Source organism: Palaemon carinicauda, chromosome 28 (genome assembly GCF_036898095.1).
Source record: "Palaemon carinicauda isolate YSFRI2023 chromosome 28, ASM3689809v2, whole genome shotgun sequence".
NCBI classification, from domain to species: Eukaryota; Metazoa; Arthropoda; class Malacostraca; order Decapoda; family Palaemonidae; genus Palaemon; species Palaemon carinicauda.
Window position 1 is genome coordinate 55,059,214 of NC_090752.1, and position 21,848 is coordinate 55,081,061.

The 21,848-nt window shown below is 44.0% G+C and overlaps 1 protein-coding gene across 2 annotated transcripts in view; it reads right to left on the reverse strand.

The window, feature by feature from the left end:
- The window catches only part of LOC137621594 (alpha-mannosidase 2x-like), a 98,591-nt gene that overhangs the window by 44,565 nt on the left and 32,178 nt on the right, over nt 1–21,848 (reverse strand). For both annotated transcript variants that reach the window (XM_068352005.1, XM_068352006.1), the window contains exons 5-10: nt 20,761–20,908; nt 12,373–12,544; nt 9,884–10,024; nt 9,481–9,641; nt 3,833–4,019; nt 3,252–3,429 (exon numbers count right to left, since the gene is read on the reverse strand). In XM_068352005.1, coding sequence (XP_068208106.1) covers nt 3,252–3,429; nt 3,833–4,019; nt 9,481–9,641; nt 9,884–10,024; nt 12,373–12,544; nt 20,761–20,908 — 987 coding nt within the window. The remainder of the gene's footprint in view (nt 1–3,251; nt 3,430–3,832; nt 4,020–9,480; nt 9,642–9,883; nt 10,025–12,372; nt 12,545–20,760; nt 20,909–21,848) is intronic.

A 21,848-nucleotide genomic window follows, 5' to 3' on the forward strand; every position in this document is an offset into this window, starting at 1 on the left:
TGAACAGCAGAAGAGCCTCTGCCACCACGACGTCGACGGCCCCCAACGAGACAAGGTCAATCAAGGCGACCCTGGAGGGCAAGCCCTTAAGCCCCAGAGAAGCCCAAATCTGTAAGAGATCATCATTAGACAAGGAGTTATCAATGGCCTCCCCCGGAGGAGGAAGGGGAACCGCTCCGCTATGGGAGGCGACGCCCTCTCCCCCCACCAAGGTCGGGAAACAGAACTAGGGCCTACGCTACCACTCGGCCGACTCTCCTTAGGAGCCGGTTGAGGGGGAGCTTCGGAAGAGGTTTGGGCGGCGAAAGAAGAATCCCGAGAACCTTCCTCCTTCAAGGCAACCCCCAAAGGAGAACGGTCTCTCTTGGACTTCTTCTTACGCCGGCGGCCAAACCTCTCCCACTGGGAGGCAGACCACTCCCTACACTCACAACACATGTTTTCCTGGTCACACCGTCGGCCCCGACACTGAAGGCAAAGGGTGTGAGGGTCCGTATCTAAGGCCGACATAAAGGTCCCACAAGGGCGGCCGGCAACACCAGGGCACGTACGCATTGTAATATAATAATAACGAAAGTCAACTTCAAACCAACACACAAGCTGTAGAGAAGAAAAAGCAGAAGAAAGATTAAAGGCTGTCAACGAGGACGATGAACAGACACGGCTGTTCACCGCCGAGCCAAAAGTGAAGTGGAGCAAGTCACCGGTGTGTGGGGGGGGAGGGGTAGCAAGCTACCCTTCCCCTACCCCGCGCTAACTAGCGCGGGGGTAATTAACCCTCGTTAAAACTATTGGCTCGTCATTTCAGCTGCGCTAAAAGGTAAACCCAATGTAAATAGCGTGGTTTGTATTTCGGTTACGGAACAAATAAAAATTAACTTAACAGGAAGTTAATACCTGAATAATACAGTATACCATCTCGTCATAAATAAAACACTTACTGAATTTTTTTTTAGATTAAAGTTCATACATAGTTAATGTTAGACTGATTATTGATATTACTGTACTGTCTTACCCTAATTGGATAAGTAGTATGCTACAAGCCCTATGGTTCCAATATGGAAAGCAGCCCAGTATGAAGAGAAAGGTTTATCATAAACAGCAATGGGGATCCAATGTTCTTGACCCCCTAACAATCTTACTGTGAGTTTTTTTGGTTTAACTTCATTCCCCATAATGTGAATCAAACACTAATACTAGTGAGATTCAGGTACCTCAGGTCTATCACTCAGGAAATGGAATTAATGCAAAGAAATAGCATCATCTGTGTGAGCAACAAGCTTGTTTTCAAAGCCACAATACATCACACACAAAATAGATTTGAAAGGCAAAGGACACTACCCTGAGAAACACCAGGGATTACATAATTCTCATCCCAATAATGCTCCTCAACAAGTACTTTTTTAAACCTACTGGTTAAAATTTCAGAAAAAGACGTGAATTGCACACGCCACAGTATTAATGTAACAGTACAGTACATAACACAAAATGGCAACAAAACTATTTGAACTAAATCTTGAAGAATTATACTACTGGCTTGCTTCAATATCTTAACCAAAATTACTGTGCTTCGAGTAAACTAAAACCACAAGGTGCGAGGGGGGTCTGGGGGATCAGGGGGTGGGGGCCTGAGGGGAGGGAAATCTCTGGTCGGTAGAGATGCTTGCAAAGAGTACTCCTACTATAGGTACGTGGGAAGCATTCGTGTCGGAACAAACCACAATCAAAGGACATATTACAAGATTATCAAAGTCCTAAGAAAACCACGAAGACTTGCGTTCAAAAATAGGAATGAGCTCTGACATGAAAAGTGAACTGAGACAAGATGCCTTTGTTATATTCAGAGTTAATTATATAATACCCTGAGAAACAATTTTATGAGGCAACTAAATTTTTATTTCTCACATTTAACTTGAATACAATCATCTGAATTTCTACATATATTTTAAGATATTTTTACTCTTAACTTTGCAATAAAATCTTTATCGTGGTCTGGCAAAGATGTTTGCAGAAAACAACTGGAGAAAGCAGCTTTGCTTGTTCAATTAACTTATTTGTAATGGACCCCTTTGTAATCCAGTACATATAGTCTGGATACTTACTCAGTATTTATATTGCAAATCTCATTTTTATCACTGGTCACTACACTGAATTTTCAGGTGTTCAATTTCGCTATTACTAATATCTTTAATGGTAATGTTATTCTGGATTTATTGCTACACAAGTACAAAAAAATTAAGAATTTTAAAATAAAAAGAAATGGGTAATGAAAAGTGCACAAAATTTTAGCCCTTCCAATTTATACCGTGCTGGACAGTATTCTAATGAATCTAGTGTATCTTAAAATGTTTTCTTCTTTTCCAGAGCAGCCTAAACCTCAATCACCCATATTTTAGGTAAATGCTGAAGCCTATGAACTTGAGATTTTTGTAGCATTCCATCATTTCAAACTGAAGAGCAAACTGGATTTGATTTTACATACTTTTACTAAGTTTTTTCCAAGCTATCTCCAATTTCTTTAAACTACTGTGTTGTAAGTCTTGCTACCAGTGTGCTAGAAAAAGAAATGAATGGCAAGCGATTGTGGCACAGTTCCGATATGGCCTGCTGCTTCCTCCGGTCGCCTTGGTGACCGCTGAGGTAGCAGCAGTAGGGGGATTTGGCATATGATGCTTCCTTTGTGGTGGATAACAGGTGAGGGTGGGCTGAGGCATACTAGCAGTACCAACCTACATTAACTCGGCTGAATCCCTTGTCAGGCTGGGAGGAACTAAGAGAAGAAAAATCCCATTTGTTCTTTTTGTATGTTGGCTAATTCCCAAAATTGGAAAAAGTGCCTAGGTAAATAGATGAATGAATAGTGAGTCTTACTACCAATTGTTACATGTCACACCATGAGCCAATTGTTTTGTACAGCACTGCTAGTCTAAAAGAGTGACTCTGTTATTCATCTCAATTGAGAACAACTATGCCAAATCCCATGATGATGAACCAGAAGGAATAGCTAATAAAGTATCATACTTCTTAAATTTTTAGGTAATAAGTGAATAACTTGACTAAGTTGAACTACTTCGTACACTAAGCATACCAAACAATGAACCAGGGAGAAAGGAAATTCCCTAATAAGAAGATAAAAAGTGTCCTTTCTCTCTTGTGGAGTTCAAGAACTTTACAAGAGCCAAGAATAGATAAAAAATAAATACAAAGAAGTTAAATTCGATAGTAATCCGCGGAAAAAAAAGGTAATTTACCTCTACGTGAAGATCATCTCTTGCGTTCATATAATCAAACAATTTTTGATAATTTTCAAACTGTTTATCCCATTCATCTGACCTCACATATCGGAAATCATCTCCCAGTGGAACAAGGAGAACGTTGGTCTTGTATAACTGAGCTTTCTTGCGATACTGGTCTAGAAGCTGTTGCGACCTGAAATTCAGATACGAAAGTACTGCATAAACAGAAAAATTTAATCTTGTAATTGAAAAGGTTCTCATCTAGAATTATGACCTAGTAATGTTCCCATCTTCCAGAAAAATGATGAAGGGATAGAAGCCAAGAAACAGTATAAATTATAAAGAAATATTTACAGTATAAACTGAGGAAATGTATCTGTGATATCTGACTTTTTCCCTGTTTTTGATAGAAGTGTAAATTTGGCTGAATGAGAACTGCTGGGAAAAAATTATAAAATAAGATACAGTACTAAAGTTCTGTGATAAAACAATAAACTTCACCAGATCATATTTGATTTCAAATGAAAACAGAAAAAAATACAATATAGTATTTAATCTATGATTTCTCTTTCAAAAACTTCAAAAGAATATCTCACCTTGACTGGACATTACGATCATTGATGGGCTGAGGCGGAATTCTCCAAGGACAAGTTACTCCAGATCCTGATAACCTATGGAAGTCAAACTGACAGCATACTTTTGGGTCAGGCCCACAGGTGTGTGGGACATCGTAACTATAGAAAGGCATCATATGGCAAAACATGTCAGTTGAAGACCCAGTATCTGCAGAGGGGGAAAAAATAACTTCTTGATTACCCCATATACAAAAGTGAAGTCACGGTGCCTATGTTATTAAGAAGAAAAGTTGCCACATGCAGTGTATTAAATCTTATTGATTTTTTGTAGTGTACTTGGGTTCTATAGCACTGTACCATATGCTACATAATAAATTAATGGATAATTTACTACTTATACTGTATAAATGTATACATTTTTACTCAACCAAAATTCCAAATCTTTAAAGTATTTTGTATTTTTCCTAACTTTACAAACCGGAGTCCCTTAATAGGAGAATGACTCACGCAAAGCTGTTATGGAAATCAAAACTTCAACGAGGTAGTTAATTACTGTCAGCAAGACTACCACTTTTAACCTCTAAGTGGGAAATGTAGCTTAAAGACCTCAGGTTTGTATAGTTAGGAAACACACAAATGACTTAAAAAATTTGTGATTCCTTCTTAAATGAATCCAAACCATCATTCTTCAATAAGAGACATCCTTAAGAGGAAGGAAGTCTCCAAGAACCAATTTCTGGGTGGTAGAACTTTTCCTGCAATTGTCAACACACCTGGTCCAATACAGGAGCAAAGGTGATGACTCCGCCAACCTCCTGATAGTCTGAGCGTAGGGATGCTACAGGCATTAGGTTAGGCTCATACCAAGAGTACATGGTACTTGGTCACACAACAAATATCCCCACTCGGGGTATGTTGTCCAAATATATCCGTAGCTTTTTGTTAGAAATGGGATTGAATACATTCTACCCTTATTCTCCCTCTTCTTGGAGGATGGGGGAGATACTTCTTTATATATTCTGTCTTTAAAGAAAAGTTGTTTGGTTATAAAACTTACCTGCACCTTATGTCAAGTCCAGCACATAATGGCCTCGACTGCTGCATCCCCAAGAGGAGTAAAAGGCCATTTTTCCTACTTTTCACTCAAGGCTTAGGTCAAACGTTATCTTTATCAAGATCCCTATTGTCCAGTGAGGGACCTAGGCTTGACTCCACAACCTGTTAAGTAGCCACCACAGAACCAAGGGTAAAGTTATCCAAGGACTTAAGAGTATACTCCCCCAGGTAGTGAAACGTAAAGGTTGTCAGGCATTTTCACTCCAGCCTTAAATACCGGTCACTGACAGATTTTCCACAACAGAGACTGAGAGGAGCGTCCCTCGTCAAAGAAAGACAAGATAATCAGAAATTAACTGCAGATAGGCTCCACTATCCCTTTAGTATTCCTTGGTAGAGATACAGAGGACATTAATGGGTGTTCAAATATCTCATATGCAATACCTCAAAAAAACTCCATTTGCTCTGAAGAATGCTGGATAGTCTCCACCTGCAGAATGCAAGGGACTCCATCGAGTTATGGTATCTGAAGGTGGGCTGACAGATAAGAGTGGGGCCCTTGGGTTGTTCTTTTGGTACCTCGACAAGAGGCATCAACAGATCTGGATACCATTTGGTATGTAGCCACCTGGAGCCACCCAATATTGTCAACACTCTATAGAGTGATCGGGGAATCAGGCAGGAGAGGTGTGAAAGTCCATGTTGTCTCAAGGGTGTTGAAAAGTGTCCTTGAATGCTGTTCAAGGCCCTGGAATAGGGAGCAGAATATTGCGAGTTTCCTGCTCAGCCGTGTGGTGAACAGGTTGATTACTGTTAATCTCTACAGGGTAAGAAGCCTTTCCTAACCTACAACCTGTCCCTGGCAATTGAACGTGTCTGCTAAAACATTCCTATCTCCTGGAATTAGCCTCGCTGACAACTGTATGGTGTTTTCCACTGCCCAGATGCGCATCTGATTAGAAATACCTCAACATGCAAATCTCGTTTAAGTGGGCCAAGCTGAGACCTAAGTGAACACTGGAGAAGCAGTGGACAGTCTAAACACAGAGCTTTGAACTGGTACACTACTCCGAGGACGGCGGAGGTACATTTTGAAGGGCTGATGACTGGGTATTTGGAAATACGCGTTCTTCAAGTCCACCGAAAGCATGAAATCTTCCTCTCTGATGGCAGACCGTACAGTACTTGCTGTCTCCGCACTGAACAATTTGATGAACTAACTTGTTCAGCGGCAACAGGTCAATGACTGGTCTGCAGCTCAGGTTGACTTCTCCACAAGAAATAGGAAACCTCAGAACCAGTGAGATCCATCTCAAATGACTTAGAGCGGATTCTTCTCCACAATCATGTTCACCTCTGTCGCCAAGGGCAGAGATTTCAGTGATTTCACAGGGCAACTGTTATGCCCACAATGTACAAATGAGGGGAGGTTGAAGGTCTTTAAAGGTAAGGAGTATCTGTCCCATAGGTCTTCTACAACCCACTGCTCTGTTCCATATAGCTGCCACAATGCCCAATCTTAAAAGCAGGAGAAGGGGACTGTTAAATTCAGCATCCCCTTTCTCCTCTCTTCCTGCCTCTACTACCCTTTCTGAATTGGCCAGCCTGGATAAACAAAGGCAAAGAACAGTCCAAAACTTTCCTACAGGAAGAAACAGCTGGAGGTTGTTATCGGGCTTTGGGGGCAGACAAGAGCTTTCTTCAAAGCTGATCCTGACATGATAGTCACAGCAGTAGTTATGACTACCCTACCGCCAGTTTTCCACAGCTGCCTCTAAATCTTTCAGAAGAAAATGACATAGACTCCAGCACCTGGACATTCCTCAATGCTGATGTTACCTCCCGTTCAACTTGCCTGGAGAATTGGGACATCAATGCATCCCTCCTCTTCATGACCCAGTTAGCACATTGGTTGACTGACTAGTGAGCCACGGCCACTACCTTCCCACCGGGAAGAGCAAACTTTCTGTAATTCGCCAACATCTCTGGATCTAACAAATTCTGAGTAGTGGCAAAGTAGATTACTGCACAGGGCTACTGGTTGAGCCAGGAAGCCACCTGGAGGCTAGGTACGGAAGAGGCATCCATGGCCACAACCTCAAAAGCTGGAAAGGCTGTGACTTCAGTTCTGAGAGTCTCCACAGGAGTTCCTACCATCAGGGCTGAAACCTTGGGACCTCTGAAGAGGAAATGGGCTTGCACCCTCACACGTAGACTCTCCTTTGTCGAGAGTTTATGAAACACAATCGTACTCAAATGGACAGACCACAGCAAATATTCAGACCCAGAAATCCATTACAGTAACTCCCTCCCAAGGCCACACAAGCCAAGTTCTGACCATGGTAACTCCAGTTAAACCCTTGATTTTTGAAGGGTAGCAAAATGCATATCAATGAATAAAGAGCCAACTGCCAGAGGAGGCACGAGAGTCTCTCCAAGTTTGTTACACTCATGAATAAGTGCAAGAATGTTGAAAAAGAACACTGGGACTCAAGAGGTCTCTGCTTCTGCCAGACTGACATCGGGTATCCTTGGAGTATCGAAACTATTATGCAAAGGAGGTCTCAACAGGCAATTTGGGAAGCAGCTCTCTCCTTGCAGGGATGGCATGCTCAGGACTGAAAATGGACCCAGGAGTGTATCCAGACAGACTGAAGGGGATCCCTGCTTGAGCAAAATTGGCCTCCAATTCAGAAACCAAAATCCCTCTGGTACTTTATCCCCAGAAAAAGACCAACTACAATCCCCCCCTTGATTCACACAAATTTTATCTTTGCTGTTTTAATAATCCACATGAAATGTTTGAGAAATATCTGAGTGAATGATTAAAGGGACTCTCGCAGCATTCTCTCTGTTAAGATCAAAGGGCACTGCAATTTTCTTGTTCCCCTGCTTCTTCTCTTTCCTTTTTATCTTTCTTACTGCAACGTATATTACATATCACTTGTAATAGAATGACAACATTAACAATGCAACCATTTCTAGTCCACTGCAGGATAAAGGCCTCAGTCATGTCCTTAGAAATGTCTGGGGTTTGATCCGTTATCACCACCACGCTGGCCAACTGTGGATTGGTGATGGTGGGAGACTTTTCTCTGATTGCTCACAGCAAACAAACCTAGTATTGGTGGCCCTGACGAGTAAAGCTTTGCTGATCATGGCAATAAACAAATGCTTTCACTATGTAAAGGTATCCCTACTATTTATAAAATCAAATAAATATACAGTACACAATAACTTTCCTACTAACACATAAAAAAGAAGGGATGTGCCCTTCATTCTGATCAACAGTTTGCCTGTTCGGTCAGGTATGAGACCAAGCACCAGTACCAGGAGCGTATTGTCTTGTACAACAGACAGTCACTTCCCTTGGCTGGATTGGTTCTCAATACCGCACTGTCAATTGGTCTTCCTCGCCTTTTTCAATGCCTTTTACTTCTTATCTTAGAAGCAGCATCAGAATTCTAACAAGGATGAGAAAGAGCAGGAGGAAGAAGAACTGGAAGAGGAGGAGGAGCAAGCACGCTTCTTCTTCGGGGTAGAGGTCTTGGGTACCAACAATGCACTCCCATGAAGGAAGAGGCCACAGGGGGCTTTTCAATAGCAGTAGAGACCACATCAACAGGTGTTACGCCCTCCAGCGCTTCCAAAGGTGTAGCAGGAGTGGGGATAGCCATAGAAGGGCAGTCTTAAAGTCCTGGCAGCAGCTTCCCTGCTGACAGAGCACCAGCAATGCCAAAGGAAGGCCACAACTTCCTTAGGTTCAGTTCATTGTCATCAGTCTACACAGCCACAGGTAACCCTCAAAGAAAAATTAGAGCAGGATTGCCTACACTAGAGAACCGAGATACTCCTGCTTTTCCAAAAGATTGCTCCAATGGCTAGCTGAGGTCTCCTCACCCCTTATGAATTCCTCTAGTGAAACCAGAACTCAAAGGAGACAACAGGTCGAGAATCACTGGAATAGAAAATGAGCTATAAAAGTCTCTTGGGCATCATTTTTGGCATTCCCAAAGATATATTTAAATAGTCCTTAGGATTCTACTTCTTCTTCTTAGGAAACTTTCCAATGCAAAGGAGGCGATAAATTACATTTTTCATAAGATGATGACTAGGATGACTGTAAAGTCACCCCCCCACAAATTAATATAAAAAAAGATGGAGATTAACAGCAGGTTTTGACATAAACTTGTCACACCCCTTTCTGGCTTCTCCCATATACAGCTGCATATCCTTGTTCTTCTTAATTTACTCTAGAAAGAGGAAAGAAAAAAGAACTAATAAAACACAGAGACAGCAACAATATGTCTGGATTCACTACAGCTAAAGTCAAGAATACTAGTCTAGCTGACTTAGAAATAAGTATTTCTTGCACAACCTGCCGGTAATTAACTGCCTCGTTGAAGTTGTAATGACCATTTCAGCTTAGCTGAAGTCATACTCCTATTACAAGACAATGGTTTGTATTTGTTGTATTTTTATTACCAACAGTCGTGACAATAACAGCTGCGTAAACCAAAGCATGATTTTGTGTTGAGCTAACTAAACCTCTTAAAAAGTATAAATCAGAGCACATCACAGACTCTTAAAGACCAATCAAGGCCCCTCCTTACCCCAAATCTGGCGCCACTTGAACTCCAAGCTTTTTTCTCTCGCAAAGTGCTTCTTGATGGAATAATGAACACGCTGGATTAACATATTCTCAAGGCCCATTCTTTTTAGGAGATATGCCATTGTTGGGGTCATGCCAAAGGGATCTATGGCCCAGCCGTTACTGCAAATGAAAAAAAAAATAAAAACGTTTGAAATACAGTACCGTACTTAAATGATGTATAGTTTAATTGTAGCTTATATCTATTACAGAATTCTGCATTATTCAAACTTTTCTTTCAAGGTAATACGCTGTACATAGCTATAGTTTTGATGTCTTTGTGCAACACATCTTCATCCTAACGTTTATTTCAAAATAACATCTATCATCTATACACTGAAGCAAAACCACAAACTATAACTAACTTCGGTTTAACTCCCAAGTGCAGCTTAAGCCACTCATGGCCTTCCACCATCTGCTCAAGCATGGCAAAATAATGAGTGTTTGCTTCGTCATTCATCACCCAACCTCCCGTCACAATTTCTAGCTGCCCTCGGTCCACCAATCTATAGAGAAAAATAAAACGATGATAAAGGCAGCACTACATTAAATTTATCATAAAAAACTTCCATAAGAAAAATGGAATGGCACAAATACTTGTGATCTATGACTATTATTAAAAGGAAGAGATTTACCAGCCAAACGAGTCAAGCTCGACTCTTATCAATGAAATGCAGCATAAATGCAGATGTTTTCAAAATATAGGGTACGAATGATGACAAATCTGATAATGCTTCTGGTTTATGTAATTAATGAGAAGCAAATTTTACATCATTTATATTGATAGTAAGGCTCAAATAGTCTAAACGAATGTAGTCATGTTTAATGCTTGTCACCCAGTCTTTATTTCTACGAGCTACAGAGTTACAAGAGCCCGTGCTTGGCCGCAAGGGCCAGGCAATCTAAAAGCAAGCAAGCAACCCAGTCCTGCATTGCTTGGTAGATTATCTCTTATGAGAGGAGATCAAACTTGTTTTTGCTGACAATATTCCTTTCCTTTCTATTTTATACAACCTGCTTCTCATTAAATAAGTTTGAGATCTTTAAAACTTAACCTATTACTAAATATATTTAAGATTTTTGGTCCAAGAGCTAATGATTTATATTTCTTTGGAGGCTCATGTCTCTCCCATATATGAATATGGGAACATGGTTCAGATATAGCATGTATTTCTAAGAAAAGTTTCTTTAAACTTGTGTTGTACTCTTCTTCGCTCAAGGGGTTAACTACTGCAATGTAATTGTTCAAAGGCTACCTTCCTCTTGGTAAGGGTAGAAGAGATTTTAACTATGGTAAGCAGCTCTTCTAGGAGAATGACACACTTCAATCAAACCATTGTTCGCTGGTCTTGGGTAGTGCCACAGCCTTTGCACCATGTCCTTCTGTCGTCTTGGATTAGAGTTTTCTTGCTTAGGGGTACTCTCGGGCAAGCTGTTCTATCTTATTAATCTTCCTCTTGTTTTTTGAAGTTTCTATAGTTTATATGTGAAGGATCTTATTTAATGTTGTTACTGTTCTTGAAATATTTTATTTTTATTGTTTATTCTTCTCTTGTTTATTTCCTTGTTTCCTTTCCTCACTGGGCTATTTTTCCCTGAAGCAGCCCTAGGGCTTATAGCATCTTGCTTTTCCAACTATGGCCATAACCTACCTTATAATAATGATAATAATAATAATAACAATAATAATATCCTTGTCTTGAATATTCTTCGTTCATCAAAGAATGATCTATAAAATAAAATCATTCTTCCAGAGTAGATATAAAAAGATGTTAACCAACCCTAAACACAATTATGTCTTCCACATTGAATTAATATATCAACATAGTACTACTAAAGCTATATAACTATACCAAGAATTACTGCCATGATGTGCATGTAACTTATGCAATCTAACATGCATCTCTTCCATCTTTCCTCATCAACATCACAGGCTTCTTTGACCTTCCAGTTCCAAAGATTTCACACCTGGAAACTTTATTCTTAATCATTTGTTTCATAATTACAAAGATCACACTTAATGTAATTGAAGAAAAGTGAGAAAAGTTTCCAATTGTTATCTTCCCTCTTTTAATGGGTGCCAAAAAGTGAGAAAAGTGGCGGTCCTGATCAGTCAAAAACCTTTGCTGGAAAGACCCGAAAGCCATCTAAACAAATTACATAAATAACCTATTAAAATCCTGAGGCCACTTAGTTATGATATATAAAAACAGTCCAGTTTATTCACTTCATTATATCAATCTTTTTCAGGATGTGACTTTAACGTTTAAGTGTACAAGCTGTCACTTTCTTAAAGTGACCAAGTTAAATTAAGAGTATTAACTGACGCTGGGGTATATTGTCTGCCAAACATTCAAGAATAAATCAACAGGCACCTATTAATACCATTGTTTCTATGCTGAAAAATACTGAGATCTCTTGAAAAATTCTAAGTAAACTTTGCATCTAAATACATAATCCTTTAGTACAAGATGTACAAAAGACTAGCCAATAGGTTATCGGTGAACAGGATAGTCATAATCACCGAGTATCTTAAACTTAAAATTATGATAATCTTGTATTTCTTTACCAGATCTCAAGGCACCACAGAATCAAAACACATTAAAACACAGAACTACCCACTACAAATGAAATACAAGTGAAACTTGACTCTGTATGGGAGAAAGTATGGAAGAGCTTCCTTTACTTAATATTTCTGTAGCTATGAATATTACTGTAAAAAACAAAAACTGAAAACACTACAGCTAAAGCATTTCTCTCTCATCAAATCAGCAGAACTGGCTTATAATGTTTAAAAAATACAAAGGAAGCTCTCATGGGTTTACATTTTTACCAATATCAAGTAAAGATTTACCTTTTAACACCCTCCCTGACTTTGTCTGGTTGTTGATTCCACCACATGGAAAAGAATGAGATTTCTGCCCATATAAACTTGCGTCTCTGGTCCTGCTCTAATTTTTCCACCATGTGATCTAAAATGTGCTTGGTTTGGTCTAAATAATATTGTTCAAACGTTTTAATCCATCCTGAAAAGAAAATAATGGACAGGTTTTTAGGAAATGTTTAAGATGCTGTCATTACTCATGAAAGTGAATCAAATCCCCAAAAACACAGATTACAGTACCATCATAATAAGCTTAGTTTAACATGACCACTAAATTGCATTTCTAAATGCAGATGCAGTACTCGCAGGATTTTAGTAGCCTAGTCAAACATTTCTGACTTGCATTCCACCGGTAAGGAATTTATGGCACGACCATTTTCATTGGTGTCCACAGCCTTACCCTCCTTGTGAGCTAGAAATGGGAGGTGTTGGGAAGGAGGAGTTCTAGTATAGGTCTACCTGTTGCGTCATAAGCAGCTATTGAATGACCCTCCCTGGTCCTAGCTTGATGGAGTGTGGGTTTACAAGTTTAAAGGCTGCTCATGAATAGGAGAGGCAAGGGGCATTGACAGTGCCATAGAGACTGACCATATATACATATGATTAAGTGGCCAAGTCTCCTCTCCACCCAAGCTAGGACTGAGGAGGGACGGAAATACCTGCTCAGCAGGTAAACCAATAGGCTCTCTCAAACCTCATATCCTTTGCTCACAAGAATGGTGAGGTTGCAGACACTACGAGAAACTATCAAGCTTGAGTGGGTCTTGAACTCTAGTCTGGCAGAACCCTATCTTACAAATATGCTCGGTCACTTGAACAATGCGTAACAAGCATAATGACCTTCTCCTGCATCTGCCCTTTGAACAACTGTTAGACCATTAAAGAATTTGTTCTTAAATGAAAAGCAAAAACTGCACCCATGTAAAGTTTAAGAGCTGGACAGACAGGTGGAAAGAAACAATAGGGTAATATCAAAAGGCTGAGAACAATCCAGCTAGGGATAGACGAAAAACCTTTAGTGTATTATCCCATACAGTGTGCTGCCTATGATGAATTGTAAGTGGTAAACCCCTTTTGGAAACTAAAGTGTATTGAAAGCAGTTATTTTGAAAGTATAAAATCACAAATTTTTAAGTAACTTGTATTTTTCCTAACATACTTACCTAGAACTACCTTCTTAGGAGTTACTGGTTAACTCTACCTAACCGACCAGCTTTTTGTATAGTTTACTCCCCCTCTTCCCGTTTTCTACGGGGTCAACCTCTGGCAGTGTGGTACATGCCCTGAGGCGACCCGGGGTCAGGCAGCGTGCTAGCTCAGGTCGAATCGCCAGTAAGTTTCGTTGGAATAGGTATTACTCGATCCTGCAGGTTCTCGGGGAAGGATGGGAGGGCCATAACCCGAAGGTAGTTCTAGGTAAGTATGTTAGGAAAAATACAAATTACTTAAAAATTTGTGATTTGTTCCAACACAGTTACTTACCTAGAACTACCTTCTTAGGAGACTTACACTTTAGGAGGTGGGAGTGTCCTGCAGGGATCAGGATTCGACGGGGAGGCACGCGAGAGAGGGAACCTCTAAGGAGGTCTTGGTTCCACGACCACTAGAAAACTGCACGAAAAGTAGGGGAAAACTATCCAAAAAACTCACTTAGTGTCTAAATGGCTTACCTTTTCAAAACCAATTCCGATACATGTCCTCTTGAAGGGTGTTCCTTTCAGTGATTAAGGTCTTCTCAACATCTTCCTGGCCCGTTCGATCCGGGGAAGGAAGGAAAAGGGGGGGGGGGGGGGTAAGGTTAAGGAAGGAACTAGTGTCTCTTGGCATTAACACCCCCGGTTACCCTGGGGCTATGACCTTAGATCTCCTGAAGGGCCGACACGATTGGGCCAATAGAAAACTTGTCCAAGGATTTTCTCGTACAATCTTTGAGATAATGTTCCGTGAAGGTGGACTGTCTAGACCAGGTCCCAGCCTTCAGGATCTTACCCACAGCCATGTTCTTCTCGAAAGCCAGAGAGGTGCTCAGAGCCCTGATATCATGAGGTCTTGGTTTTCCAGGGAGAGGAGTCCCAGAAGCCTCGTAGGCCCTCCTTATCACCTGTCTCAGCCAGAAAGTGATAGAATTTTTCGAGACCGGTTTCTTCACCCGGCCTGTTGAGATGAATAAATTTTTGATCTGAGGGCGGTATTTTGCAGTCCTCTCCAGGTATTTTCTTACTGTTCTCACGGGACATAAGAGTAGATCCTTCGGGTTGTCGGATCAAGGGATGGCTGGCAACGAAAAACCCTCAAACCGAGGATCCCAACACACTGGGTTCTGCGTTTTCGCCACAAAACTAGGGACGAGACTAAAGACAACTTCCCTCCACCCTTTGGAGTGTGAGACCTCGTAAGAGAGGCCATGTAACTCGCTAACTCTCTTCGCCGAGGCCAGGGCTAAAAGAAAAGCTGTTTTAAGGGTGAGTTCTCTGTCTAGTACGTCCCTGAGAGGTTCGAAGGGCGGCTCTGACAGAACTTTGAGAACTCTTGCTAAGTCCCACTGCGGAACCCGTACCTCCTGGGGGGGACATGATTGCTCAAAACTGCGGATGAGCATCGAGATGTGCCTTGAGGCTCCCAAGTCAATGCCCCTAAGAAGGAAGACTTGACCTAAGGCTGCTCGAACTCCTTTGATGGCCGGGATGGACGAACCCACGTCGTCTCTCAGGTACACCAGAAAGTCTGCAATGTCCTGGATCGACGCCCCTAAGGGCCTGATGTTTTTGGACGCACACCACTTCAGGAAGACTGCCCACTTCGCCTGGTAGACAACTGCCGAGGAACGCCGTAGATAACCAGACATCCTTGCCGCGGTTCTCGATGAGTATCCTTCTTTCTTCAGGAGCTTCTCGAATACCTCCACGCGTGAAGGGTTTTTGTGCCACCTGTGAAAGTGAGGTTGTCGCAGGAGGTCTGGCCTGTCCGGAAGCGGCCAAGGAGGACGAAGAGCTAATTCCTTTAGGTCTGCGAACCAGTCTCTCTCCGGCCACCAGGGCGCTACTAAAGTCATCGACAGGTTGAACGACACTCTCACTCTGTTCAACACTTGCCTGATCAAACTGAAGGGAGGGAAGGCGTACACATCGAGACCGTCCCAGGGATGTTGGAAGGCGTCCTCGAACGCTGCTGACGGGTCTGGGATTGGAGAACAGAACACGGGGAGTTGGGCATTCAGACGTGTGGCGAACAAGTCTATCACTGGGGAGCCCCACAGTAGGATGACTGCTAGAGCTACCTCCGGGTGTAGGGTCCACTCCGAACCTATCACTTGACCCACCCTGCTGAGGCTGTCGGCCATCACGTTCCTCTTTCCTGGAATGAACCTTGCCGTCAGTTCTATCCCTTCTTCTGTGGCCCACTCTAACAGTTCCGTGGCTAGGGCGCAGAGGACCTTTGACTTCATGCCTCCCTGCTTCTTTACATACGCCACTACTGTGGCGTTGTCGCACATTAACGCCACAGTGTTCCCTCGCAGGAAGTGTATGAACTGTCGACACGCCCTCAGAACCGCTATCATCTCCAGGATGTTTATATGGAGAGACGCCTCCTCGCAGGACCACTGCCCTTTTCCCGATTTTCCTAGCAGGTGTGCTCCCCAACCCTCCTTCGATGCGTCCGTGAACAACAGCATCTCCGGGGGGTCGGAGGCGAAGGGCATTCCCTTCTCTGTGTTCGACCTGATGTTCCACCAAAGAAGGGTCTCTCTCGTCTCCGGGAGGACTGGGACTATTTTGTGGGGCTCCTTGCCTTGGATCCACGACTCCTTTAGATTCCACTGTACCAGGCGGAGCCTGAGTCTCCCTTGCGGTACTAATTTTTCCAGTGAAACCAGATGACCCAGTAACTTCTGCCAGTCCTTGGCCCTTCTGGGTTGTCCCGTCAGGAAGGGTTGAAGGATACGTTCTAGGTTGGCTAACCTCTCCTCTGAGGGGAAGGCCCTTACTAACTGGGTGTCCAGGACCATCCCCAAGCAAGTCATCCTGGTGCTGGGGACTAGCTGGGACTTCCCTAGGTTGACCGTAAATCCCTAACACCTTGCAGAGGTCGAGCAACATAACGCCTTGCTCCTTCAGTTTTTCCCTTGAGGCAGAAAGAAGCAACCAGTCGTCCAAGTACCTGAGTAGTCGTATGCCTTTTACGTGTGCCCACGCCGAGATCGTGGCGAACACTCTCGTGAACACTTGCGGGGCCGTCGAGAGGCCGAAGCACAGGGTTTTGAACTGCAGGGCACTGGACTCCCACTTGATCCTGAGGAACTTCCTGCTGGAGGGGTGCACGGGGATTTGAAAATAGGCATCCTTGAGGTCGAGAGACATGAGGAAATCCCCCTCCCTCAAGGCTGCGATCACTGTCTTGGGGGTATCCATCTTGAAATCCGTCTTTGAGACGAACTTGTTGAGGGCTGAGAGATCTATGACTGGCCTCCAACCTCCTGTCGATTTCTCCATAAGGAAGAGCCTGCTGAAGAAACCCGGGCCGGGGTTCTCCACTGTCTCAAAAGCTCCCTTGTCGATCATGGACGCTACTTCCTCTTGTAGCGCCGACCTCTTCAATGGGTCCTTTGGAACCAGCCATTCGGCCCTCTGGGCTGGGATGAGAGGGGGAGGTTCTTCTAGGAACGGGAGTCTGTAGCCCTCCTTCAGGACCGTCACCGTCCAGGGATCCACACCGAAATCCCGCCATGCTTGCCAAAAATGTCTGAGGCATCCCCCTACTAGGGGCTCCTGAGGGAGTAGGGGGCCTCTCTTCCTACCTTCTTCTGGAGGAGCGGCCAGATCTACCTCTCCTAGCGTTACCGTAAGAGGGTCTGTAGGCTGACTGAGGGCCTGCGGTGGTCCTACGGGTGGGCTGCTGCGAAGCTTGAAGCCAAGGGGCTGAAGGAGGTTCTCTTCGGGGCAGCAAGGGTGTGGCCTGTGAGGGGTGAGGGACGTCCGTTAGGGCTCTCCTAAACGTGGCCTTCCTCATAGGGGGGGGCCTAGGATCCGTTTCTCTCACTTTCCTCACCTTCTCCATAGTATTTTCCACCAAATTGATGGGGAAAATGTCATTCCCCCAAACAGAGGAATTCCTCAGCCTCCTTGCTTCCCTGTCCGGCAACTTCCGCACTAGTTTGCTCAGTACTGTATCCCTTTTCATCAGGACCCAGTTCGAAGCCACCGACAGAGACTGGGACAATAAAAACTTAAAAGCCTTGCCCCCAGAGCTAACAAGATCCCTCAGCATGGCCTGATTTTCTGGGAGGGAGAGGTCGTGTGATGCCTGAAACCCCACCAAAGCGCACGACCACCAATCTAACCAGGAGGACACGTAGACCAGGTCCTGAGCCATGTCCTCCATCATAGATGCTTCCGACGGGGAAAAACACATGGGGGCAGTGGATGCCCTGTCTTCCGAGGCTCCCTGGTTCAGCGCGGTCACCGCTGCTTCTCCCGCACGGGGACCAACGCGATGCCCTTCGGGAACGTAAAAGCGCTTCTGGGATTTCAGGCCCGGAAGAAGTTTGGAGGAACTCTGGCTTCTGGGGGCCTCTGCTAGTCCTGCTAAGTATTCATCAATCTGCTCCATCCCCAACTTCACGTCTTGAGCGAGAGGGAGAGACAAAGATGGCTTTTGTTGTACCGGACTGTCGATCATCCTGGACAGTCCGGATAGTACGGCCTTTGCAGCTGAGGGCTTGGGCTCATCCAACCGGTGATGCCTCCGAATAAGGGCTAGAACCTTACGGTAGGAGGAGATGTCGTCAGTCGAGCACTTCCCTCCTTCCACCAGGTCTTCCGTCACCAGTTCCTCCGTACAGGGGTACGCCGTGACGGTAGGAAAAGCAACGCCCGACAAGCCTGCCAGTGGTATAGGCTGCCCCGTGGGGACGAAGGCATCCGTCATGGGAGTACCAACGCCCGACGAGCCTGCCAGTGGTATGGGCTGCTCCGTGGATACAAAGGCATCCGTCATGGGAGTACCTTGTTCCATGGGGGGCTCCGTGGATGGGGGATCCATGCGAACCGACGGGCGCCCTTGGTGCTTAAGGAAGGCGTCCAAGGTGCCCGTGGTCGACGCTAAGCCTTCCTTCATACTCCTTATATCCTTCCTAAGGGAAGAAGGGGCGGAGGCTACCGTCGGGTTAAACACTACACGGGGGTCCCGGTTCGAGCCTTCATGCCGGGCGGCTGGTCCGAAGGAGGAGATAGGAGGGTGACACAAAGAAGGCGAGGCTCTAGGGAGCCACCCGGAAGCGGCCGCGGCTGTGGAAAACCTAAACAGCTCGCTCCGGGGCACTGTGACATTCACCCAGTCCTTTGACTTACTCCTCTTCGCTTTCTTTTTAGAGGACTTCGACCGTTTCCTACCATACCTCGAGCGGGAACGAGACTTTTTCTTCTTGCGGGATTTCTCCCTCTTCCTCTTGCTAAGGTTCCTGTCTTCGTCCTCTGATGACGAAGAAGACGAAGAGTCCGATGACGACGACGACGATGAGGATGAGGACGGAGCTCTCCGACCGGCCGACACGTCCAAGACTGCGGGGGCAAAATCACGTCGTTTCTCAGGTGTGGGCGGTTGCAGAAACACGGGGGGTAGCGTAGCCGAGGGAGCCGGAGAGGACCGCGCGAGCCCTTTACAGAGCTATTGTTCCACATCCTCTTCTCCTCTAACGGGAGACCTGAAGGGAGTCCTAGGGGCCACCCACGTGGCGGGGTCCGAAGATGACGAACTACCTTTTTCCGTGTCTCCCCCGGCGGTTGACGCACCTGAAATACGCCACGAGGCAGGGGAAGTATCGGCACTCGGCCTACCCCACATAGGATCTTCCGAGGCGACGGGACCTGCGGGCACCAGGCCCTCGCCTCCTACCCACACTTCCGCACTACACTCAGGCCCCACACATGCCTGCCCCACACTGGACACTTCCCCCACAGGAATATCAGCCTCTTGGGGAAGGGCAATGGGCCTCTTCCCTGCAACGGACTTACCTCGTCCCCTACGCTGGGTAGGGGAAGAAGGACGGGCGCTACGGTCTGCCGAGGCGTCTGGTGAACCCACAGGCGAAATGCTGGAGTCCTTAGGCGACTTCTTAGCTGCCTTCTTCTTCTTCGTCCCGAAGAGCACCCACTGGATCTCAGTCCAATTAGCACACTCCGGGCACGTAGAGGTAGGGGAACACGCTTTCCCCCTACACGTGGAGCACAAGGAGTGGGGATCAACCTCAGGCTTGGAAAGGAAAGCCCCGCAAGACTTCCCAGCCACAGGCCCAGGGCAACGACGAGGATGCTCCATAATTCAAAGCTAACACACCAAGAGACACAAGGATGTAACGGGAAAGTGAAATTGAAACACGTGGGTAACACGCGGTAAGCACAAAGGATCGGGGGACACAAAGGGTCGCACAAGGTAAGAGAGAGCGCGGCGAGATGTTTATCGCGTCGCGACCAGAAACTTACTGGCGATTCGACCTGAGCTAGCACGCTGCCCGACCCCGGGTCGCCTAAGGGCACGTACCACACTGCCAGAGGGTGACCCCGTAGAAAACGGGAAGAGGGGGGTAAACTATACAAAAAGCTGGTCGGTTAGGTAGAGTTAACCAGTAACTCCTAAGAAGGTAGTTCTAGGTAAGTAACCGAGTTGGAACAAACACTAATTATAGGTTCAAGTGAAAATAAATGTTGCTTACAAAACTGCTAACAGCTAAGGAATGTAATGAAATTAGAAACCAACAAAAGCCAGAACATTATCAATAAAATTTGGACATTTAATAATGAAAATGATCAATTCAAGATATGCATTGCACTTTACTGTACTTATAAAGTAAACAATGCCTGATATTCTACATTTATGATGGGCAGCTGTTTTTATACACAACCTTTAGGACCCTTTTTACAATTCATGAAAAAAAATGTAAATATAAGGTACTGTGTCACCTGAAAAACCAATGAACCTAGTTAAAAATAACCATGTATGCTAATTTTCTTGTAATAGTAACCAAAAGAAAGAAAAATATAATTCTAGAATGCACTTAAAACAATGTACAATAACCCATTATCAGACTTTTTTATCAGCAACATTATCATGATTTTATTTACTTACTGGACATACAACTTTAGATGAGATACTTTTTACTAACACTAAAAATTGTATGGAAATACAGCTACAAGTGGAGTATCTTAAATGTCTGAAATCAGACTACACTGCAGGGTGTATATTACATAAGAGTAGTACAGAACCTAAAAGAATCGAATAAGTTTAGTTGGTAACAAAGATTAAATAAAAGCTTCATCTCCAAACTAACATGATTCACAAATTTCATAATAAGCGTAACCTCACCAGGATCGTTGTGAGAATGAGGGACGACAAACACACGCAACTTCTTCTCAGGAGTCCACTGGGACTCTTCGTACGTAATGTCCCAGCCCTGTTTCCAGACACCACCATCGGGATTGTCAAATTTTAAGATACTGTAGACATCTTCCATCTGTGCAAATGAAGTTATAGAATAAAAAACTAATGCATATTCACAGAATATACATCATATTGTGAAGGATCTTATTTTAAAACTAAAATGTTATTTTTATTAATAAAATAAATTTTTGAATATACTTACCCGATAATCATGTAGCTGTCAACTCCGTTGCCCGACAGAATTCTATGGAGGGATACGCCAGCTATCACAATACTAGAAGGGGGTGTACTTACCAGCGCCACCTGTGGCCAGGTACTCAATCATTTGTTGTTGACACCTCCTCAATTATTCCTCGGTCCACTGGTTCTCTCTGGGGAGGAAAGGGAGGGTCGATTAAATCATGATTATCGGGTAAGTATATTCAAAAATTTATTTTATTAATAAAAATAACATTTTTCAATATTAAACTTACCCGATAATCATGTAGCTGATTCACACCCAGGGAGGTGGGTGAAAACCAGTGTACATGATTAAAGGATAGCTAAGTATCCCATATTTCATATAACAGTTATCTCAAATAACAATGAAATAATAAGTACCTGGTAAGGAAGTCGAATAGAACCGTTACTCTGCCTTTTTATTTAAAGTTCGTCTTCCTTACTGAGCGCAGCGTTCCTCTTGGAGGCTGAATCAACCCAAAGGTGCCAAAGTACACGGGGTTGCAACCCCTACTAAAGGACCTCTACCAAACCTTTAACCCAGGCGCTTCTCAAGAATGAATAGACCACCCGCCAAATCCAAGGATGCGGAAGGCTTCTTAGCCTACCGTAACAACCATAAAAACAACAATAAAAGTATTCAAGAGAAAGGTTAAAAAAGGTTATGGGATTAAGGGAATGTAGTGGCTGAGCCCTCACCTACTACTGCACTCGCTGCTACGAATGGTCCCAGGGTGTAGCAGTTCTCGTAAAGAGACTGGACATCTTTCAGATAAAATGATGCAAACACTGAC